This window comes from Lactuca sativa, chromosome 3, assembly GCF_002870075.4.
Source record: "Lactuca sativa cultivar Salinas chromosome 3, Lsat_Salinas_v11, whole genome shotgun sequence".
Lineage (NCBI taxonomy): Eukaryota > Viridiplantae > Streptophyta > Magnoliopsida > Asterales > Asteraceae > Lactuca > Lactuca sativa.
The window spans coordinates 310617655-310634724 of NC_056625.2; the positions used below are offsets into that span (position 1 = coordinate 310617655).

At 37.3% G+C, this 17070-nt stretch overlaps 1 protein-coding gene across 1 annotated transcript; it reads right to left on the reverse strand.

The window, feature by feature from the left end:
- Window positions 1-12221: 12221 nt before the first annotated feature.
- On the reverse strand, window positions 12222-13190 carry LOC111917936 (uncharacterized). Its single transcript, XM_023913567.1, has 2 exons — window positions 12442-13190; window positions 12222-12375 (listed from the first exon to the last, which is right to left on the reverse strand). The coding sequence occupies exons 1-2, from the start codon at window positions 13188-13190 to the stop codon at window positions 12222-12224; spliced, it is 903 nt and encodes a 300-aa protein (XP_023769335.1).
- Between the last annotated feature and the right edge of the window lie 3880 nt (window positions 13191-17070).

Sequence of the window (17070 nt, forward strand, 5' to 3'; positions counted from 1 at the left end):
ACTAATATCCTACTACGATAGGTCTATCCCTAACCGCGATGAGCTGCGTCAGGAGGTGGTGCCGAAGATGTGGACGCTCCCTGAAGACGAGCCACCAAGCGTTCTGCATCCTGGAGTCGAGATTCCCACCTTACCTGCCTCATGTGAAACTCCCGGAGGACGTCGCGCGTCTCCTGTTCCGCACGCTCGACCCTAGTCCACAGCTGGCGTACTTGATCAGCAGTGTCCTGAGCAAGGTCGCCGGTGTCCCGTAATCGTCTCACCATGACCGGTAGGGCTCGGTCGGCCGGTCCTCCGTCCCTCAAGTCAAAGAACTCACGTGACATGCCGAACGGGGGTCGTTGTCCCTGATGTCTGCTCCATCTCCAAAGATCAATGCCCCAAGGAGGGGTAGGTCCAGTGGGTCCCACACGATAAGCAGGCACCCTGATCGGGTAAGGGGGATCGATGACCTCGGACTCTGCGTCCGAATCACCCCCTTCGCTGTCATCAAGCTCCTCTCCGAAAGGTTCTTCGTCTTCCTCGGGTTCGGCAGGCTCGCCCTCGACTTCTGCCTCCGGTTCCCCGTCTGATTCCTCTTCGGGGTCCTCCTCAGGTTCTTCTTCAGGCTCTTCCTCAGGCTCCTCCTCCTCTAGCCACCCGTTGTTTCCCTGATTAGGGAAGTAGGGGTCTCCAGGGTGATGAAAACCAGCCATGCTGTCTGCGCGAGTACGTAATTATGCTACATTATTCCTAGGGTACTATGACTATTGTACAGACTAAGCAAACATTCTTTGTTTGGGTGATAAAGGGTATAGTTTTAGGTTCCCTGGCTATTCCGATTTCATCAAGACGTGTGTTAGTTTTACCTTGGAGAGAATGTAGTTGATCAGGCTACATTCACTCCTTGGTATCACTAAGAACAGTCCCGAGTTAACCGAGATACCAGCATTATGGTGTTTGATTCAGCGTTAGGTCCTTACTCCTAATGCAAGCAAGTGTATTTTATTTATTTGTTTTGTTCAGAGTTATGTTAGTCCTTCTTTTTGGTTTATAGTTGCATATCAATGTATGGCTCGACATGCTAGTTCACTATAAACAAAGCTCTGATACCAACCTGTCACACCCCCGAACCAGACGGCGGAAACGTCCGGGGGCTGTCGTGACTCAATTGCATACCATAACATTGAATATATATGAAACATAACAACATTCGTCACCATTCATTTCATATTACAACCAGTAGTGTTTACATATCATACATTGTTTTAACATTACATTCCCCAAAAATTAATTTGTTCAATTCATACAAAAATAAACTGCAACCGTCACTGAGTATGATTTTCCTTGATTCACTGGTTCCCTGAGAATACAAGTATTTTGAAAAACGTCAACATATGAAATGTTGGTGAGTTCATAAGTAGTGTTTGAAATCGAATGTTTGTATTGCTTGAAAAACCACCAGAAAATCCGATATTTTCTGAAAAGAAAAGCTTTCGAAAACGTTTGTGAAGATCCATAGGTATGCTTGTTTGTTTCTATACTTTTAAAAAAAATGTTCATTGAAGATGTATGCGTTTCAAATCTGTATGTAATAAAAACCCTAGGGAAACCCGATGTTCCCCTAGTTCTTTTGGAATCCATTAAGTTGCGTTGAAACCATTACGAAAATAGCAGTGTCAGTCCCAGGCGACGTTGGAAGGTTCTCGAGCAATGATTATTTACTACAAACCCGCATTACACAAACGCCCAGTTTATAGTTATACTAACGAACCCGAAGGTGTCGTCCGTACTAATCACGTTATCCAATCGCCCGGACTAAGTGTAGTCCCACATCCGAAGAGAAAGAGGTCACGAAGACCCCGGTGACTCCATTAACCGGTTGGGGAAAATATGCGTGCGAGGGGTCCCCGACCCGCCTCGTAAAATATGCAGACTCTTCTAGCAATACCAAGGACCCTTGGGGACCAGTGGTACAAGCCATTGAAAGTCACTCCACGTTGTGCCAAGTCGGTGAAACTCAGCACTTCGTAGAAAATATGTGTCTTCGGGCCTTAAGATCAGGTCATTGGGCTAGCTAGGCCCAACAAGCAAGATTTTACACTTTTGGGGCCCGAAGATGGTGCGTAGACGTCTGTGCACACTCGTATGTATATGTATTACCAAACGTTATTTGTATGATTCGTAGTGTCGAAGAGTTAGTATTTGTAGATTTCCATTGGCTCGAGACCGAGCCAATTCGTTTAACAACGACTTTTGGTATTGTAATGAGTTGTATTTCGTTGATAGTCGAGGTGTCATTATTTGATCAAATTGTACATATTGAATTAGCTTTGAAATATTTCTGTTTTCAGCCCCTCATTATTTGTAAAATTTACATTTTCAACCCTTTTATTGTAATATTTCCCGGTTTGGTCCTTAAACTATTTTTCTTGACATTTTAACACCAAAAATTATTGAAATTAATATTTTCCAGCATATTTTTCATAGAAAACAGTTTAAGTCCCTGAAAATGCAGTTTTTCTCGGTTTTAGCCCTTCTTTTCGCAATTTTGACAATTTTGGCCCAAATTGGAAAATTTTTGCAACTTTGGTCCTTTTTAAATTTAAAAAGCATTTTAAACCTTTGAAAAGGATTTGGGACACTTATAGTCCACTGTTTTACAGAAATTCACAGTTTTGGCCCTTCAAAACAGAAAAATTCGCATGTTGGGCCTCCTTGGGCCGAAATTTTCATTTTTAGCCCAATAAGCTTGAAATTTATGTTTTTAATCCTCTAATTGAATATAATTCCAGAAATAGTTTTATGGAAACTGTTTTGGCACATTTCATCCATCAGAATCTGTGAAATGTCAATTTGGGCCCTTAATTTTGTATTTTTCACATTTTTGGCCCAAAATGTGTGTTTTTAGCTTAAAGAAAATTGTTACTAACCACTTAGCTATTTTTTCTTGTATCACTTTATATGTAGAAATATATTTGAAGCTAAAATCATAAAACATAAGTTATATCTCGGTTTTGAGGGGTTTAATGGCTAGATCCAACATTAAAACACATAAAAGCATACATATAAGCATGGAAATCATACAAGGCATACAAACCACATATAGATCTACACTTTCACTTGTATTCCCCCCCCCCCCCCACAAAACTCATAAAAACAGAAAATAGGGGGTATGAAGCTCACCTTGAGGTGTTGGTTCGGTTTTGCAAGGAAAAATGGAAGGAAAATGAAGTGTTTTTGGCCTTGGCTCCCTTTGATGAAGATCTTGAGTTTTGAGATGATTCTAGGGTGTAAGATCATGATTTTTGTATAGATTAGGGAAGGATTTTGATAGCAAAAGAATTTAAACCATAGATCTATGCATAATCTTACCTTAGATGAAGAATATTGTGGAGATTTCCTCTTGAAAGCTTCCTAGAACTCGAGATTTTGGAGAGGGAAGAGGAAGAAGTCTTGAGTGAATTTTAGAGAGAGTTTGTGAGTGTTTTGTGTGTGTGTGGTGATGCTCTCGGCCAAAACAAGAATGGGGAGGGAGAGGGAAGAATGGAAGTGATCTTTGAAGTGAAATGCATGGAGAAATGAGAATAATGCATGGATATCCTATGGGTAAAGATGAGGTGTCACTTGAAAGTCAACTCCTTCTTGGGTTTGGGCCTTGGGCCGAGAATGGGAAGGAAAAAAAAGATTTTTGGGCTTTTTGCTCCTAAGCCCAATATTAGTGTTAATTAGGGTGTGTTTTAAGTCTAAAGGAGTGTAGTAGGATTTTTATGTTTTTCTTGAACTAGTTTTAGGTTATTCATGTATCAAGGCTCTTAATCCATTTCATTCATGACCTAAAATGTTGGAATAAGTAAATATGGGTCCACTTAGAGTCCAATTAGGGTTCTAAGCCCATAATAGTCTAATTGGAAGCCTATTGGTCCACTTGGATCCAATAAGGAAGTTCTAGCCTAAATTAGACTTAATAAGAACTTCTAGGGTCTCCAATTGTTTGATGACTATTTGTAGTTCTAGCATGTTGTATTTGATTGAAGTTTTTGATTAACATTAACTTGAATGTATAGATTACATAGCTAAAAATTTACAGTTGTGACAAAGAAAAATCCCAAACAAAAAATTCCATACCGTGGGTAAGCTGGATTTCCTGAAATCACTTATTCTCGTTAATGGGGGTTGATGACCCATCTCGTTGAACATAAAAAAATCCGTGGATACGTGAATTCCACATTTGGAGAAGTGTTTTGAATCCCCAAAATTTTGCAAAACAATCTCTTTGACACCCGAATTCTTGTTTCATTCACCATGGTAAACTCCACACTTTCAGTAACTTTGTTGTAAGATGTTGTTGATCCAGCCTTGGACAACCAAGACATCGGAACCGGAAAAGAATCAAACATTTCTTTTGAAAGAACTGAATTCTTCAAAGTAACCACCAACATCTTTAGTTCATCCGGATACTTGGATAAATCCGACTCCACTTGATAATTCGAACCCTGGATCTTCAAAATTGGAACAGAAAAAACTTCTTCAGTTGTTGGTGATGACGGAATAGGTTCTTGCACTGGAGTCGCTGTTGTTAAGAGTTTGAAGAAGATTGATTGCAGAGAGAATTTGTAAGTATGATAGTATTTGATCGCATAAAGTGATAAGGATCCCTGAATTCCCTTTTTATATGTAACCCTAGAATTTTGAATTTCAAGCGGGATGCATTAAATGCTTGCTGACATGGCCCCTTGAAATACAGACCTCAACTCCAAAAAAATAGGCACTCATCAAAAAGTAACAAACGTAACTGTCAGCAAGCCTATAAAATCGTATCGTATACCATACGTCACCAAACGACAGGCTGTTTTGTTTGCCCCAAGAGAATTGTAACCGTCGGAACCCTTCAGAATAGAAGTAAGGCTCTTTCACTTTTGGGTTAAAAAGCAAAGTCATATGCCAGAATTTCGAAATCATCAACCTGAGTTGGTATTACTCAAAACCTCAAGGATTTCGTGCGTGATGTGTTCCAAAAAAATTTAGATAAGAAACAAATGAAAGTTTTGGATTATGATTTGACACAAAAACAGTTAAATCCCGAGCAAAGATTACTTCGAAAATTATCAAGAGAGATAATCAACAGCTTGTTTGGTTTCCCGTGAATTACAATCGACAACTTGTAGAGAAGTTTTGAAGGGTTTCTTTTATAAGGCAAATGGGTGGCTTCAAAAATTTCGTTACATATCAACCTAAACATAAGGTGAGTAAGTGTAACTGAAATTATTTGTTTGACCAGTGTAGTCAATGACAAATTGGTTTAGAATAATATTCAAAGTAACAAGGATTTTTGAAGTATACTCACACGGAAATCATATTCATGAAAAAATATTATGCTGGATCTTGTTAGGAACAAACATCGTAGGCTTCGAATGCTTGATCAAGACCACTCAAAAAGAATGAATACGATTTGGAGTATAAAAGGTTGGTACTGAAACAAATGTTTCGTAAGTTCTGGAACAAAGTTCCCCGTCAATTCCTTAATTGGTTGGATTTTTGGGTTTCTCTTCCATCACGGTCTCATGATGTTAGATCATAAACACAGACTTGTGATTTGTCTAGGTTTTGATTGGTTTGATCAAAGACCTCAAGGAAAAATCTCTTCGAAAATTTAGATTGAAAGAATTGTTTGGTATAAAAAGATTGGTTAAGAAGCGAAGTGTACCTCTGTTATAATGGACAAAACAGAAAACTCTTAACTCCAATGAGAAGAGTAAGGTAGCTCAGTCGACTAATGTGAATTTAAGCCTGATTGGGAAAAACCCTCTGTATGAAAGATTCATTAAGGCTTTCAGTTTTCACACAATGAGTCTTGTTGAGGCTTTTGGTCTACATACAGCAGCATGCTTCTAGGGACAGCTTAACTAGTTATGAAAATTGAATAAAAGTAATGTACCAGCCCTAGAAATGCCAGACAAGAAGTCATCTAATGTTATCGTCATAAACTCTTTTGCTTTGCATGCTTCCCATCAAACATACGAATACGAAGCATTCGAAGAGTTGACTTTGAACAGTAACCTTTGAATAAGACCTTCTTCAAAGAAAAAAACACAAGAATGCGAAGCATTCGAAGAGTTGACCATGAACAGTAACCTCTGAATGAGGAACACTTTTTAAGCTAACTGTCCTTCAGCGCACTGAAACATTCTGACCCATCACTCTTCGCTTTTGTCGCATGAAATTGAATTTCCATCAATCATTCCCAATCCTTCGAAAATACGAAGAAATGATTTTTCATCCAATGCCTTTGTGAAAATATCTGCTAGTTGTTCCGTTGTTTTCACAAAATGAACTTCAATATTTCCTTCTTCCATATGATCTTTTATGAAATGATATCTGAGAGCAATGTGCTTAGTCTTCGAATGTTGCACAGAATTATGACAATTTCTTATTGCACTTTGTGAATCACAATATAAAGGAATCTTTTTCATATTTATAGCATAATCACGTAATTGACTTTGAATCCAAATAATTTCTGATGTACACGCAGCAGCAGCAACATATTCAGCCTCGGCAGTAGAAATCGAAACACATGTTTGCTTCTTTGATTGCCAACTGACCAATTTTCCATCTAGTAATTGACATCCACCAGTTGTGCTTTTTCGATCAAGACTGCATCCTCCCAAATCAGCATCTGAATAAGCTTGAGTAAAGAACCCTGTTTTCGAAGGGTACCACAAACCTAACGAAGTACTGCCTTTCAAATATCGGAAAATATTCTTCATCGTCGTTAGATGTGGTTCACGTGGATTCGATTGATACCTAGCACAGGTACAAACAGAAAACATAATATCAGGTTGACTGGCAGTTAAGTATAATAATGACCCTATCATGCTTCTATACAGAGTTAAATCAATAGCATATTTGTCTAACGAAGGAGTTAGCTTTATGCCCGTTGCCATTGGTACTCGTAACCTTCTGCTATTCATCATTCCAAATTTTTCCAGCAGATTCTTCGTATATTTATCCTGATTAATGAAGATGCCTTCTCTGTTTTGACGAATATTTAAACCCAAAAAATTATTAATTTTTCCCATCATACTCATTTCGAATTTGCTTTTCATCAAGTCTTCGAATTCTTTAGACAAAGCAGGGTCAGTAGATCCAAATATTATATCATCAACATAAATTTGAACAAGCATCAGGTGACTCCCAACTTTCTTTCGAAATAATGTGGGATCAACTGATCCTTGTTTAAATTTTGATTGTTTCAAAAATGATGTTAAAGTTGCATACCATGCTCTTGGTGCTTGTTTTAACCCATATACAGCTTGATCTAAAATGTAAACATGATCAGGATGTTCGTTATTTATAAAACCTAGTGGTTGTTCAACATAAACCATTTCTTCAAGTTCGCCGTTTAGGAATGCACATTTTACATCCATTTGATAAACGTCGAAATCTTTATGAGCTGCATAAGCCAGAAAAATATGAACAGCCTCGAGTCTTGTGACAGGGGCAAATGTTTCTTCATAATCAATTCCTTCTTGTTGAGAATATCCTTTAACAACAAGTCTGGCCTTATTTCGAATAATATTTCCATCTTTTTCAGTTTTGTTTTTGAAAATCCATTTAAGTCCAACAATTGAAACATCGACAGGTTTAGGAATTAATCTCCAACCCTTGTTTCTTTCGAATTCAGACAATTCAGCTTGCATAGCAACAACCCAATCAGAGTGTTCCAGTGCAACCTTAAATGTCTTTGGTTCGATTTTGGAAATAAAGACATTAAACATGCATAGCTCTTTGTGATTATTGAGTACCTCATTTCTCGCATGAAGTTGAGCGCTTGTCAATACACCCGCTTGAGGATTTCCAATTATTTGTTCTTTTGGATGATTTCTTGTCCATTTTGCCATAGGCGGATAAGCACGATCAAAGTCCAAAGGTGCATCTTCGAACATATCATCGTTTTCTGATCCATTTATTGAACATTTATCCTCAGCATCATCAAAATGCTCCTCTTCGAGTATTGGTTCCCCCTCGAGTATTGGCTCCCCCTCGAGGATTGGCTCCCCCTCAACATCAACATTGGTAGACATATTATCTTCATCGTACGAATGCTCCTCCTCAACCAAAGTGTTCGAATCCAAGTGCTCCCCCTCCACTCGACCATCAGGTATTTCATTTGGGTTCGCCTGCGAAAACGACATTGATTCATCATCAAACTTCGAATATTCTGATTGTTGATTATCTGGTGCATTTCTTTCTACGTCAATTGCATGATCTGAAACACCAAAAATCAATTCATAATCAATATCATCCATTTCTATGGGTTCATTCTCATTTTGAAAGTTATGCAAAATAGGATAATTTGAAAATTGAAGATTAGTTTTCTTAAGATAATAATCATCAAATGTCAAATTGAATGTTTCTTCCACTTTGCGAGTTCGTTTATTTAACACTCTATAAGCTACAGAGTTGTATGAATATCCCAATAAAATTCCTTCACCAGCTTTTGTTTGAAACTTCGAAAGATTATCCTTGAGATTCATTATGAAACACCTGCATCCAAAAACATGGAAGAATTTGACATTAGGTTTTCTATTATTGATTATTTCATAAGGAGTAACATTAAACCGTCTTTGAATGAATGATCTATTTTGAGTAAAGCAGGCAGTTGACACAGCTTCAGCCCAAAGATATTGAGGTAAATTCGAATATGCCAACATTGTTCTTGCGGCTTCGCATAATGATCGATTTCTTCGTTCAACTACACCATTTTGTTGCGGTGTATATGGAGATGAGAAATTATGAGAAATGCCTTTCTCCACTAGAAATGAATCCAAAACACGATTTTTGAACTCAGTTCCATGATTGCTTTTAATTTTTCGAACTGGCTTCTTCAACGAAATTTCCATTTTCTTTATAAAATCAATCATCACTTGTGAGACTTTAGATTTTAACCTGAGAAAGTAAACCCACGTAAATCTTCAAAAATCATCCACTATAACTAGAAACGTACCTTTTCTTGTTAAGAGTAGCAACTCTTGAAGGACCACATAAATCAATATGCAAAAGTTCCAGTGGTTCAACAATCTTCGAATCTACTGTTATTGAATGACCTTGTTTGTGTTGTTTTCCTACTTCGCAAGCTGCACACAAACTGTCATTATCATATTTAAGAATGGGTAATCCTCTTACCAGATCTTGTACCACAAGTTTGTTGATGTTTCGAAAATTGAGATGTGATAGTCTCCTGTGCCATAACAAGCTTACATCGGCATCAACCTTCGAAAGTAGACACAAAGCAGGTTTGCCTACCATTGGATTGATGTCCAATGTAAACATATCACCTTTCCGTTTTGACTTGAGTAAAACTTCGTTTGTCTCAACATTCGAAATGACACTTCCTTCTTCATTGAAAAGAACTTGATTTCCAGTTCCCACAACAAGTTGTGAAACACTTATCAAGTTATGTTGTAAACCTTCTACAAATGAAACTCGATTGACAGTGAATTTTCCATTCGTTATCTTTCCATAACCCTAGACTTTGCATTTATGGTTATTTACAAATTTAACCACTCCACCATTCTCTAGGCTTCGAAAATCACGTAAGTTTTCCTTCTTCCCAGTCATGTGACGAGAGCAACCGCTATCGATATACCATTTGTTGTCATATTGCTCGTCACAAAGTACCTGCGATTATTGAAAAATTTTAGGTACCCAAGACTTTTTGGGTCCATTTATATTAGGTTTCTTTTCCCATTGTAAAGTATAACCATTAACCCAATCACAAACTCTAGTTTTGATACTGTCAACAAAGTTAACTTCTTCATTCAAAGGGTCAAATATATGAGATTTTACTGTTTTCAAATTTTCACTGACTGTTCCCTTCGCATTTTGAGTCTGTGCTATGACAGTCTTCGCTTTTGTGACCATTTTCCATGCTTTGAATGAAATATTGGATTGCTTTGATGATGAACTGCCATTCATTGAAGGATTTGCATACTTTTCATATGCTTCATGTATCTGTTCTTTCGAAAACTTACTTGATTGATACATTTTTCCCTTTCCTTCCAACCAATGATCAATATGTCTTTTAGTTGTTATACCCTTCGCATTTGAAGCTTTTTCAGCTTGTTTCTTTGGAAGATTAAAACAATTTGCTGAAAATGGAACATAATCCACTTTTGGTTTTGAAAGATATGATTCATGATAAGACAAATTTATTTGTGATTTTGAAATCTGTTTTTCAACCTTTTTCTTGGAAGTGTTGTTATTGGTTCTTTAGAAAATGTTGTTTGCTTATTTCTTTCAGAGAATTGTTTAGGTTTTTGAAAATCTTTTCTAAAACGAGTTTGTTTATTTGAAAATGAAGCATTTTTCTTTTCAAAAATTTGACTATTTGATTTTCCTTTAGACATAACTCGATTTGTGTTATTAAGAACTTTCTTTTCTTTTGAAAAATTTATTGATGTCATATTTAATGACTCAATGGTTTGCCAAAAAATTGTTGTTCTTGCTTGTCTTTTTGAGATTTTATATTCTTTTGAAAAATTTTCAACTTGTTCTTTAAACTCCTTTGAATTGAATTTTATCGCTTTGTTAACTTCTTTAATTACTGGTTTAACAAATTCTTTCTTTGTCAGCACATTTTCAGTTGTATTAACCAACTTCTTTTCAACTTTTGATTTTTCAACCCATGTTCGTTTTGGTTTTTGACGTTGAAATGTATATGAGTTCATTGTTAGATTGTTTACAACCGTGCTTTGATTTGCGAAGAAACTTTCATCAGAAGTTTTCTTATTGTCCTCCTCCAACAAATTTTTGAGTTCAGGCCTTATATTTTCAACATTATCTGTTGTTACGAAGACTTGGTTTGGGAACACAATATCATCATTGCATTTGAAGATTGGATAAACCACGGTATTTGATTCAAGATAATGAGCACCTTTTTCTTTAAGAATTTTCTCAAACTCTTGTGAATCCATATAAACCTGATCGACAACAACTCGAGGAATTTCAACCTCTTTCAGACTTTTCTTTGTCTTCGAATGATTTGTTTCTTCCTCATTGTCACTATCATCTGTTTGACTCTCTCGTATGTCCACAAAATCCATATCACAAACTTTCGAAGTTGAGGGTTGATCAGTGTCAATTTTCACCAATAATTCCTCACATTTATCTTTCCTTTTAAAAGAATTTGTAACATTTATCACAAACAACTGGGAACAATCTACATCCTCTAAATCACTAATTTCACTAATATTATCAGAATTATCTTCAATATCAGCAAAATTAGATTGAGAATTAGATGTAGAATTCTCAGTCTTTTTCAAAATTCGAATTTGTTCAGATTTGGTCAAGGTCTCATTAACAATTTTTACTAAGTCATCAGCATCAAGACACTCTTCGACTTTAACAATTCCATATCTAAACCTATCATCTGGAACTTTGTTAAAATCAGCTATTTCTTTTTCGCAATCATATGAAACATTATCTACCTTAGCACTTTCGTAAGCTAAAAATGGTAGTAACTTTCTATGTTGTTCCTTACTAATCTCACTAGAATGATGCAATTTAGTTAATTTTCCATAGAGTCTTTTTGCACAATTACAAAAAATATTACGCTGTGCCAGTAACAAATTTATTTCTCTAGCTAAATTCTCCTTATCTGCCATAATATTTGAAACTTGCAATTCTAGATAATCAATCCTAGTGACTTTCGAATCTAGCTTCTTTCTTGTCTCTAGTAATTGATCATTTAACTTTTTCGCCTCATTGCTAGCAGATATGACAAGTGAATCAAAGTAAGTAACAGTTTCATCAAAAGATACTAATTCAAAATTGTATGCAGAAACTGGAATATTAAAAGATTCAAGAATGTTACGTACCTTTGTTGTCATAGGCGACTTGTCAGTAGACTTAGATACGAAGCACTGCCCACGCACTTCATAAGTCTGCTCTTCATCCGAATCCTCCTCAAGTTTTGCAAACATGGCTCCATGTGATGGATTCCTCATCTCTTCATCATCAGAGCCCGAAGACCATATTTGATATGTTCCATCTGATTCATTTTCTCCATGAGCCACCAAAGACAAATTCTTTGCTCTTGACTTTACTTCCTCCAGCTTCTCAGTATAATAAGCTTCATCCTTTGTTTTGTATTTCTTTTCCTCCTTCTTTCTCAACATACAATCCAGTGCCAAGTGATTAGCACCATTGCAATAGTGGCAATCAATCCCAGTGTCACCCTTTCACTTCTTTTCCATTTTCTCCACTCCATTCTTCAAATCCTTCTTTTCTTCCTTCATCTTCTCAACCATTCCACTTTTGTTCTCAAAACTTCCCTTCGAATCTGATGACTTGTTCTTTGTATTAAAAGGTTTCTTAAAAAATTTCATTACTTGACTGTTTGAGTAAAAATCCACAGCTTCATCATCAGAATTCATCAGAAATCCTTCTTCTTCATCAGACTTTGATTTTTCACTCTCTTTTTCTGAAACCTTCGAAATTAGAGCCAATGGACCACCAAGACTCGCCATTGCTTCGTCAACTATTTCATTAACCTCATTTTCATGAGATTTCAATTGATTATATAAGTCATTTAAAGTCGAAGTGTCAAAGCTCTGATGGTTTTTCACCATCATACTTACACTCATCCATTCCTTTCGAAGTCGCATCACAAATATCAAGTTGAACTCCACTGATGACCTTATGATACCATAACGATTGCAACGGTAGATTAACTTGTTGAACCGATCATAATATACTTCAATGGATTCAGACTCCTTCTGTTTGAAATCATTGAGTTCCACTGGACATTGTTTCACAGAAGTGATCTTCGTCTTCTCACTGCCTTGAAATTTATCTTTGAGGTTGTTCCAGATTTCTTTAGCTGTTGTGCAAGTCCTGACATAGTTGTACACAACAGGAGGCAAAGCACCTCTTAATTCCCTCATACACCTCTTCTCCAGCTGTTTCAGACGATTAGATTGATTATCAACCTCTGAATTGGTTGAAGATGAACCAATTGGCTGAACTATTGCAGGTGGATTGATTTCGCCTGAAATACAATTCCATAGTTCCTCATCCAATCCATTCAAGTAGTCTTGCATACGATCTACCCACTGATCATAATATTCCGGAATTAGCATCAGAATCTTTGTGGATGATCCAAGCAGATGAGAAAATGATGTCATGGAGTTGAGATTGAATAACGCCATTGTTGTACGGAATGAAAACTTAAGATTTTGATGAAAACTTGGAGAATTTGAAATCAAATTTTATGATTCAGATTTGAATCATAAAACAAACACTCGATTCACAAAAACTTTTGCAGAATCAAATCCTAGACCTAGATCTAGAAGAATTTTTCACACACAAAAAGAACGGAAACTTTTTGAATCAAACAACAGACTCAAAAACCTTTTTGAACGTATGAAAATCAGATCACAGAAAGGAGTCTTGCTCTGATACCAATTGATGAGATTTGAAATTGTGTTTGAATGTAATCCAAGTATGAATTGAGTAAATGATTGAAACGATGAACACTGGAGTAAATAGAATCTTTTTTTTCAGCTCGTATTATGCTTTTCAGTTTACAGAATACAATGACTAAACTGTAAATCTGTGTTAAAAGCGATCCCTAGATCACTAGTACAGACGCCTATTTATAGGTGAACAAAAGCATAACAATCTTCCAAGGACTAAACATTAAGCCTCGACTTTATAATGCCTTAGAAAAATAACTATACATATGAAGACCCCTACATACGAAGACTAAAGACTCTTCGTAACAAACAAACTGACTCTTCGACTATTACAACATTTAGCCCTAACAATTTGAACTCCTCATCATCTCTCCAAATCATCCACCAAATCAAACCAAGGTGAGCTTCATACCCCTCTTTTAATGTTTTCTTTGTTTTTGGGGGAGGATACAAGTCAAATGTCTTGTTAAATCATGGTATAATTGCTTGTCTATGTGTGTATGTTATGTTGTATGTGTTTAAAGTTATGAACTACATATAAATAGTCCAAGAACTCGAGATTTTGGGTTAAGTCTCAATAGTTTGGACAATATTTCACATCTTATTTATTGATTTGAAAGAAAAACTAGTGCTTATTTGAACTATGAACTACTTCACAAAACCTTATATTAAGAACAACAAGGAATTGTTTCAGAATTTGCTTAAACAAAGTTGTTGATATAAAATTTTGGAAGATGCAAAATTATAAAAATTTTATATTACTGTGGACCATTTTCGGCCAAATATATATATATATATATATATATATATATATATATATATATATATATATATATATATATTAGGGCTATTTTGAAATACTGGAAAATTTTGAGTTATTAATGAATATTCCAATTAAAATGAGCCAAAAATGGAACTATTTGATAAATGAGGGCCATTTTGAACATTTTCTTAAAAACGAGTCTAAAATGAGTCTTTTAGAAGAAATGAGCCATTTCAAACAATTCTCGTATTTTTGGATCACTCATGACATTTTTCACAAATGTGGGTCTTAATTGATAATTTATAAAAAGAAGGGCCACTTTTGCAAATATCGATAGTATTGAGTCATTTATGAAATATATATTATTCAAAATGTATTAATTTCAATATACAAAATGAAACACCGAGTCAACGACCACAACTAAGGTTACGAAACGAAACAAAACATCTAGTCAACAAGTACATCTATTGTAATTTATTAAATAAATAACGGAGTTCAAGTATTTGCGTAAATATCTGTTAGTATTCTAGTCAGACGCATCTTCACAGTACCTATATAATTGTAACACCCGAAAATCAGAAAGACCAAGAAAGGAAAGAAAACCCTAAGTCAAAGGGGGGGGGAGGTCAATTCGTCAAGTCCAAGGAGGAACTCGACGAGTCCGAGCGAGATCCGGGTCGAGGAGTAAGTGACCGACTCAGCGAGTCGGAGTATGGACTCGGCGAGTGTTGTCTGAACAGGGAAACCCTAAATCCGGGACTTTGTGCACTATTTAAGCACCTCATTCTTCTCCTTAGGGTTCCTTTACACCTCCTCTCATCCAGAACATCGAACCCTAGCCGCCATATCCGTTTTTTAGCAAAGATCTAGCCTTGGAGTTATGATTTGAAGCTTGGAAGTGAAGGAAGTTCATAGTGGTACAAGAGGAAGCCTTGGATCCTGAGTTGGTGTGGCTTTTCAGAGAATTTGAAGGTAAGAAGTCATTACATTCACTCCTTTACTCATAGTTTCCTTTTGTTATGAGATTTGGGGCTTTTATGCCATGTTCTAGAGCCAATTGGAGTTAGAAATCCAGATCTGAAATTGCTACTTCAGATCTAAGTGTATTATGGCCTAGAGAGTCATAAAGTATTAGCCTTGAGGGTGTAGGTGAAGCATGGTTGTCTTAAACCCGAGTATGGAAAGTTTTGGGCCTAGATCTCCTTAGCTACACGTAAAGTTTGCACCTTTACGTGAGGGATAGGCTTTGGAAGTATGGACTATGATTTAGAGCCCCTGCATGGCTCAAAAAGCCACTGAATGGAGTAAGAACTGGAGCGACTCGGCAAGTCACATGGGTGGACTCGGCGAGTTGGATGAAGTTGGGCAGGAACTCAACGAGTCTGTTGAAGATTGTGTGGGACTCGGCAAGTCTGTTCTTGGACTCGGCGAGTCAAGTCGCGAAACCCCAACCCTTCGAGTTAAGACTAGGATCAGTGAGTTGAGTGGGGACTCAGTGAGTTGGACAGGTCAGGACTCGGAAATCGGTGGACTCGGTGAGTCATGGACTAACTCGGCAAGTCGATTCGCGAATGGAAGGACTCTGAGCATATGACATCGGTGAGTCAGTAGGCAGACTCGGCAAGTAGGGTTCACCTGGAAGGTTGACTTTGACCAGGACTTTGACTTTGACCGTAGTTGACTTAGTTAACTTTCGGGGGACAGTTAGACTAAGTGTTGCATTGATATTGGTAGCTCGGGTAGCTAGTGGAGCAGGAGTTTAGAGAGTTGTCGGGCAGCAGCTAGAGGGGTTATCAGCAAGTTCAGCAAGTACAGGTGAGTTTCCCTTTGTGTGAATGGGTCTACGGCCACAATGCCGGCCCATGTAGTTATAAGAAGGAAGACCTGGGGGTAATCCCTAGGCGCAATATGCTAGAATAATATGCAAGACCAAGGTCCAATGATAGCGGGTGGGTGCCCAAGGAATGGTTATATGATAGTTTATACTTATTGTCTGTGTGATACATGTATGTTCCTGGTAGGGACGTGAGTGTGGGCGAGGTCCCGTATCTCACCAATAGCAGAGTATGGACGGTGTTCCACATCTCATTAGCAGCAGAGCAGGGGCGAGGCACAAGTTAGGAAAGGAGTGAGTGTGGGCTGGGCCCGTATCTCATTATCAGTAGGAGCGTGGACGGGGTTCCGTGACTCATCAGTATCAGGACAAGGGCGAGGCCCAATATTGGCGAGGCCTCAGGACAAGATTTATTAGCTTATGTGTTGTGATATGCCTATGTGTTAGTGTATGTTAGCGGGCGAGGCCCAGTGATAGGAAAGGCCTAAGTGAAACAGATCTGTATCTGAGCGGGGCTCGAAGCCAGGCGGGGCCGTTGTAGCGGGCGAGGCCCAAAGTAGCGGGTGTGGCTCAGTATATGTTGTATGTGTTTATGAAGGGTATATTGGGGAACTCACTATGCTTCGTGCTTACGGTTTTCAGTTTTGATTTCGGGTACTTCCGATAGCGGTGGAAAGAGCTCGGGGTTATTGCATGGCACTCACCATAGATTAGTCAGCCTGGGATGTTTTACTCTGATAATGAACATATGTTTTGGAAATTATTACTCTGATTTTGTTATGAATTGACAAATATGTTTTAAGTACTATTTTATAAAAGAAATTTTTAGTCTTGAAAATTGGGACGTTACAAGTTGGTATCAGAGCCTTGGTTTGAGGGATTCGGACATAGTCTCGGGTGTGTCTGAACTCAAACTAAGGAATTGGTATGGAAGTTTTTAAAATGAAAAGACAGTTTTGTAAAAAGAGTGTTGAGAAAGAAAACAGTTTTAAAAAAGCAAAAAGAATTCAGAAAGA

Excerpts from the sequence above, each read along its gene's own strand:
- LOC111917936 (XM_023913567.1), bottom strand. The coding sequence starts at position 13,190 with ATGGCGTTATTCAATCTCAACTCCATGACATCATTTTCTCATCTGCTT. Across the intron at positions 12,376-12,441 it reads AAAGAGAGTGAAAAATCAAA|TCAAGTAATGAAATTTTTTA; the intron begins GTCTGATGAAGA and ends TTACTCAAACAG.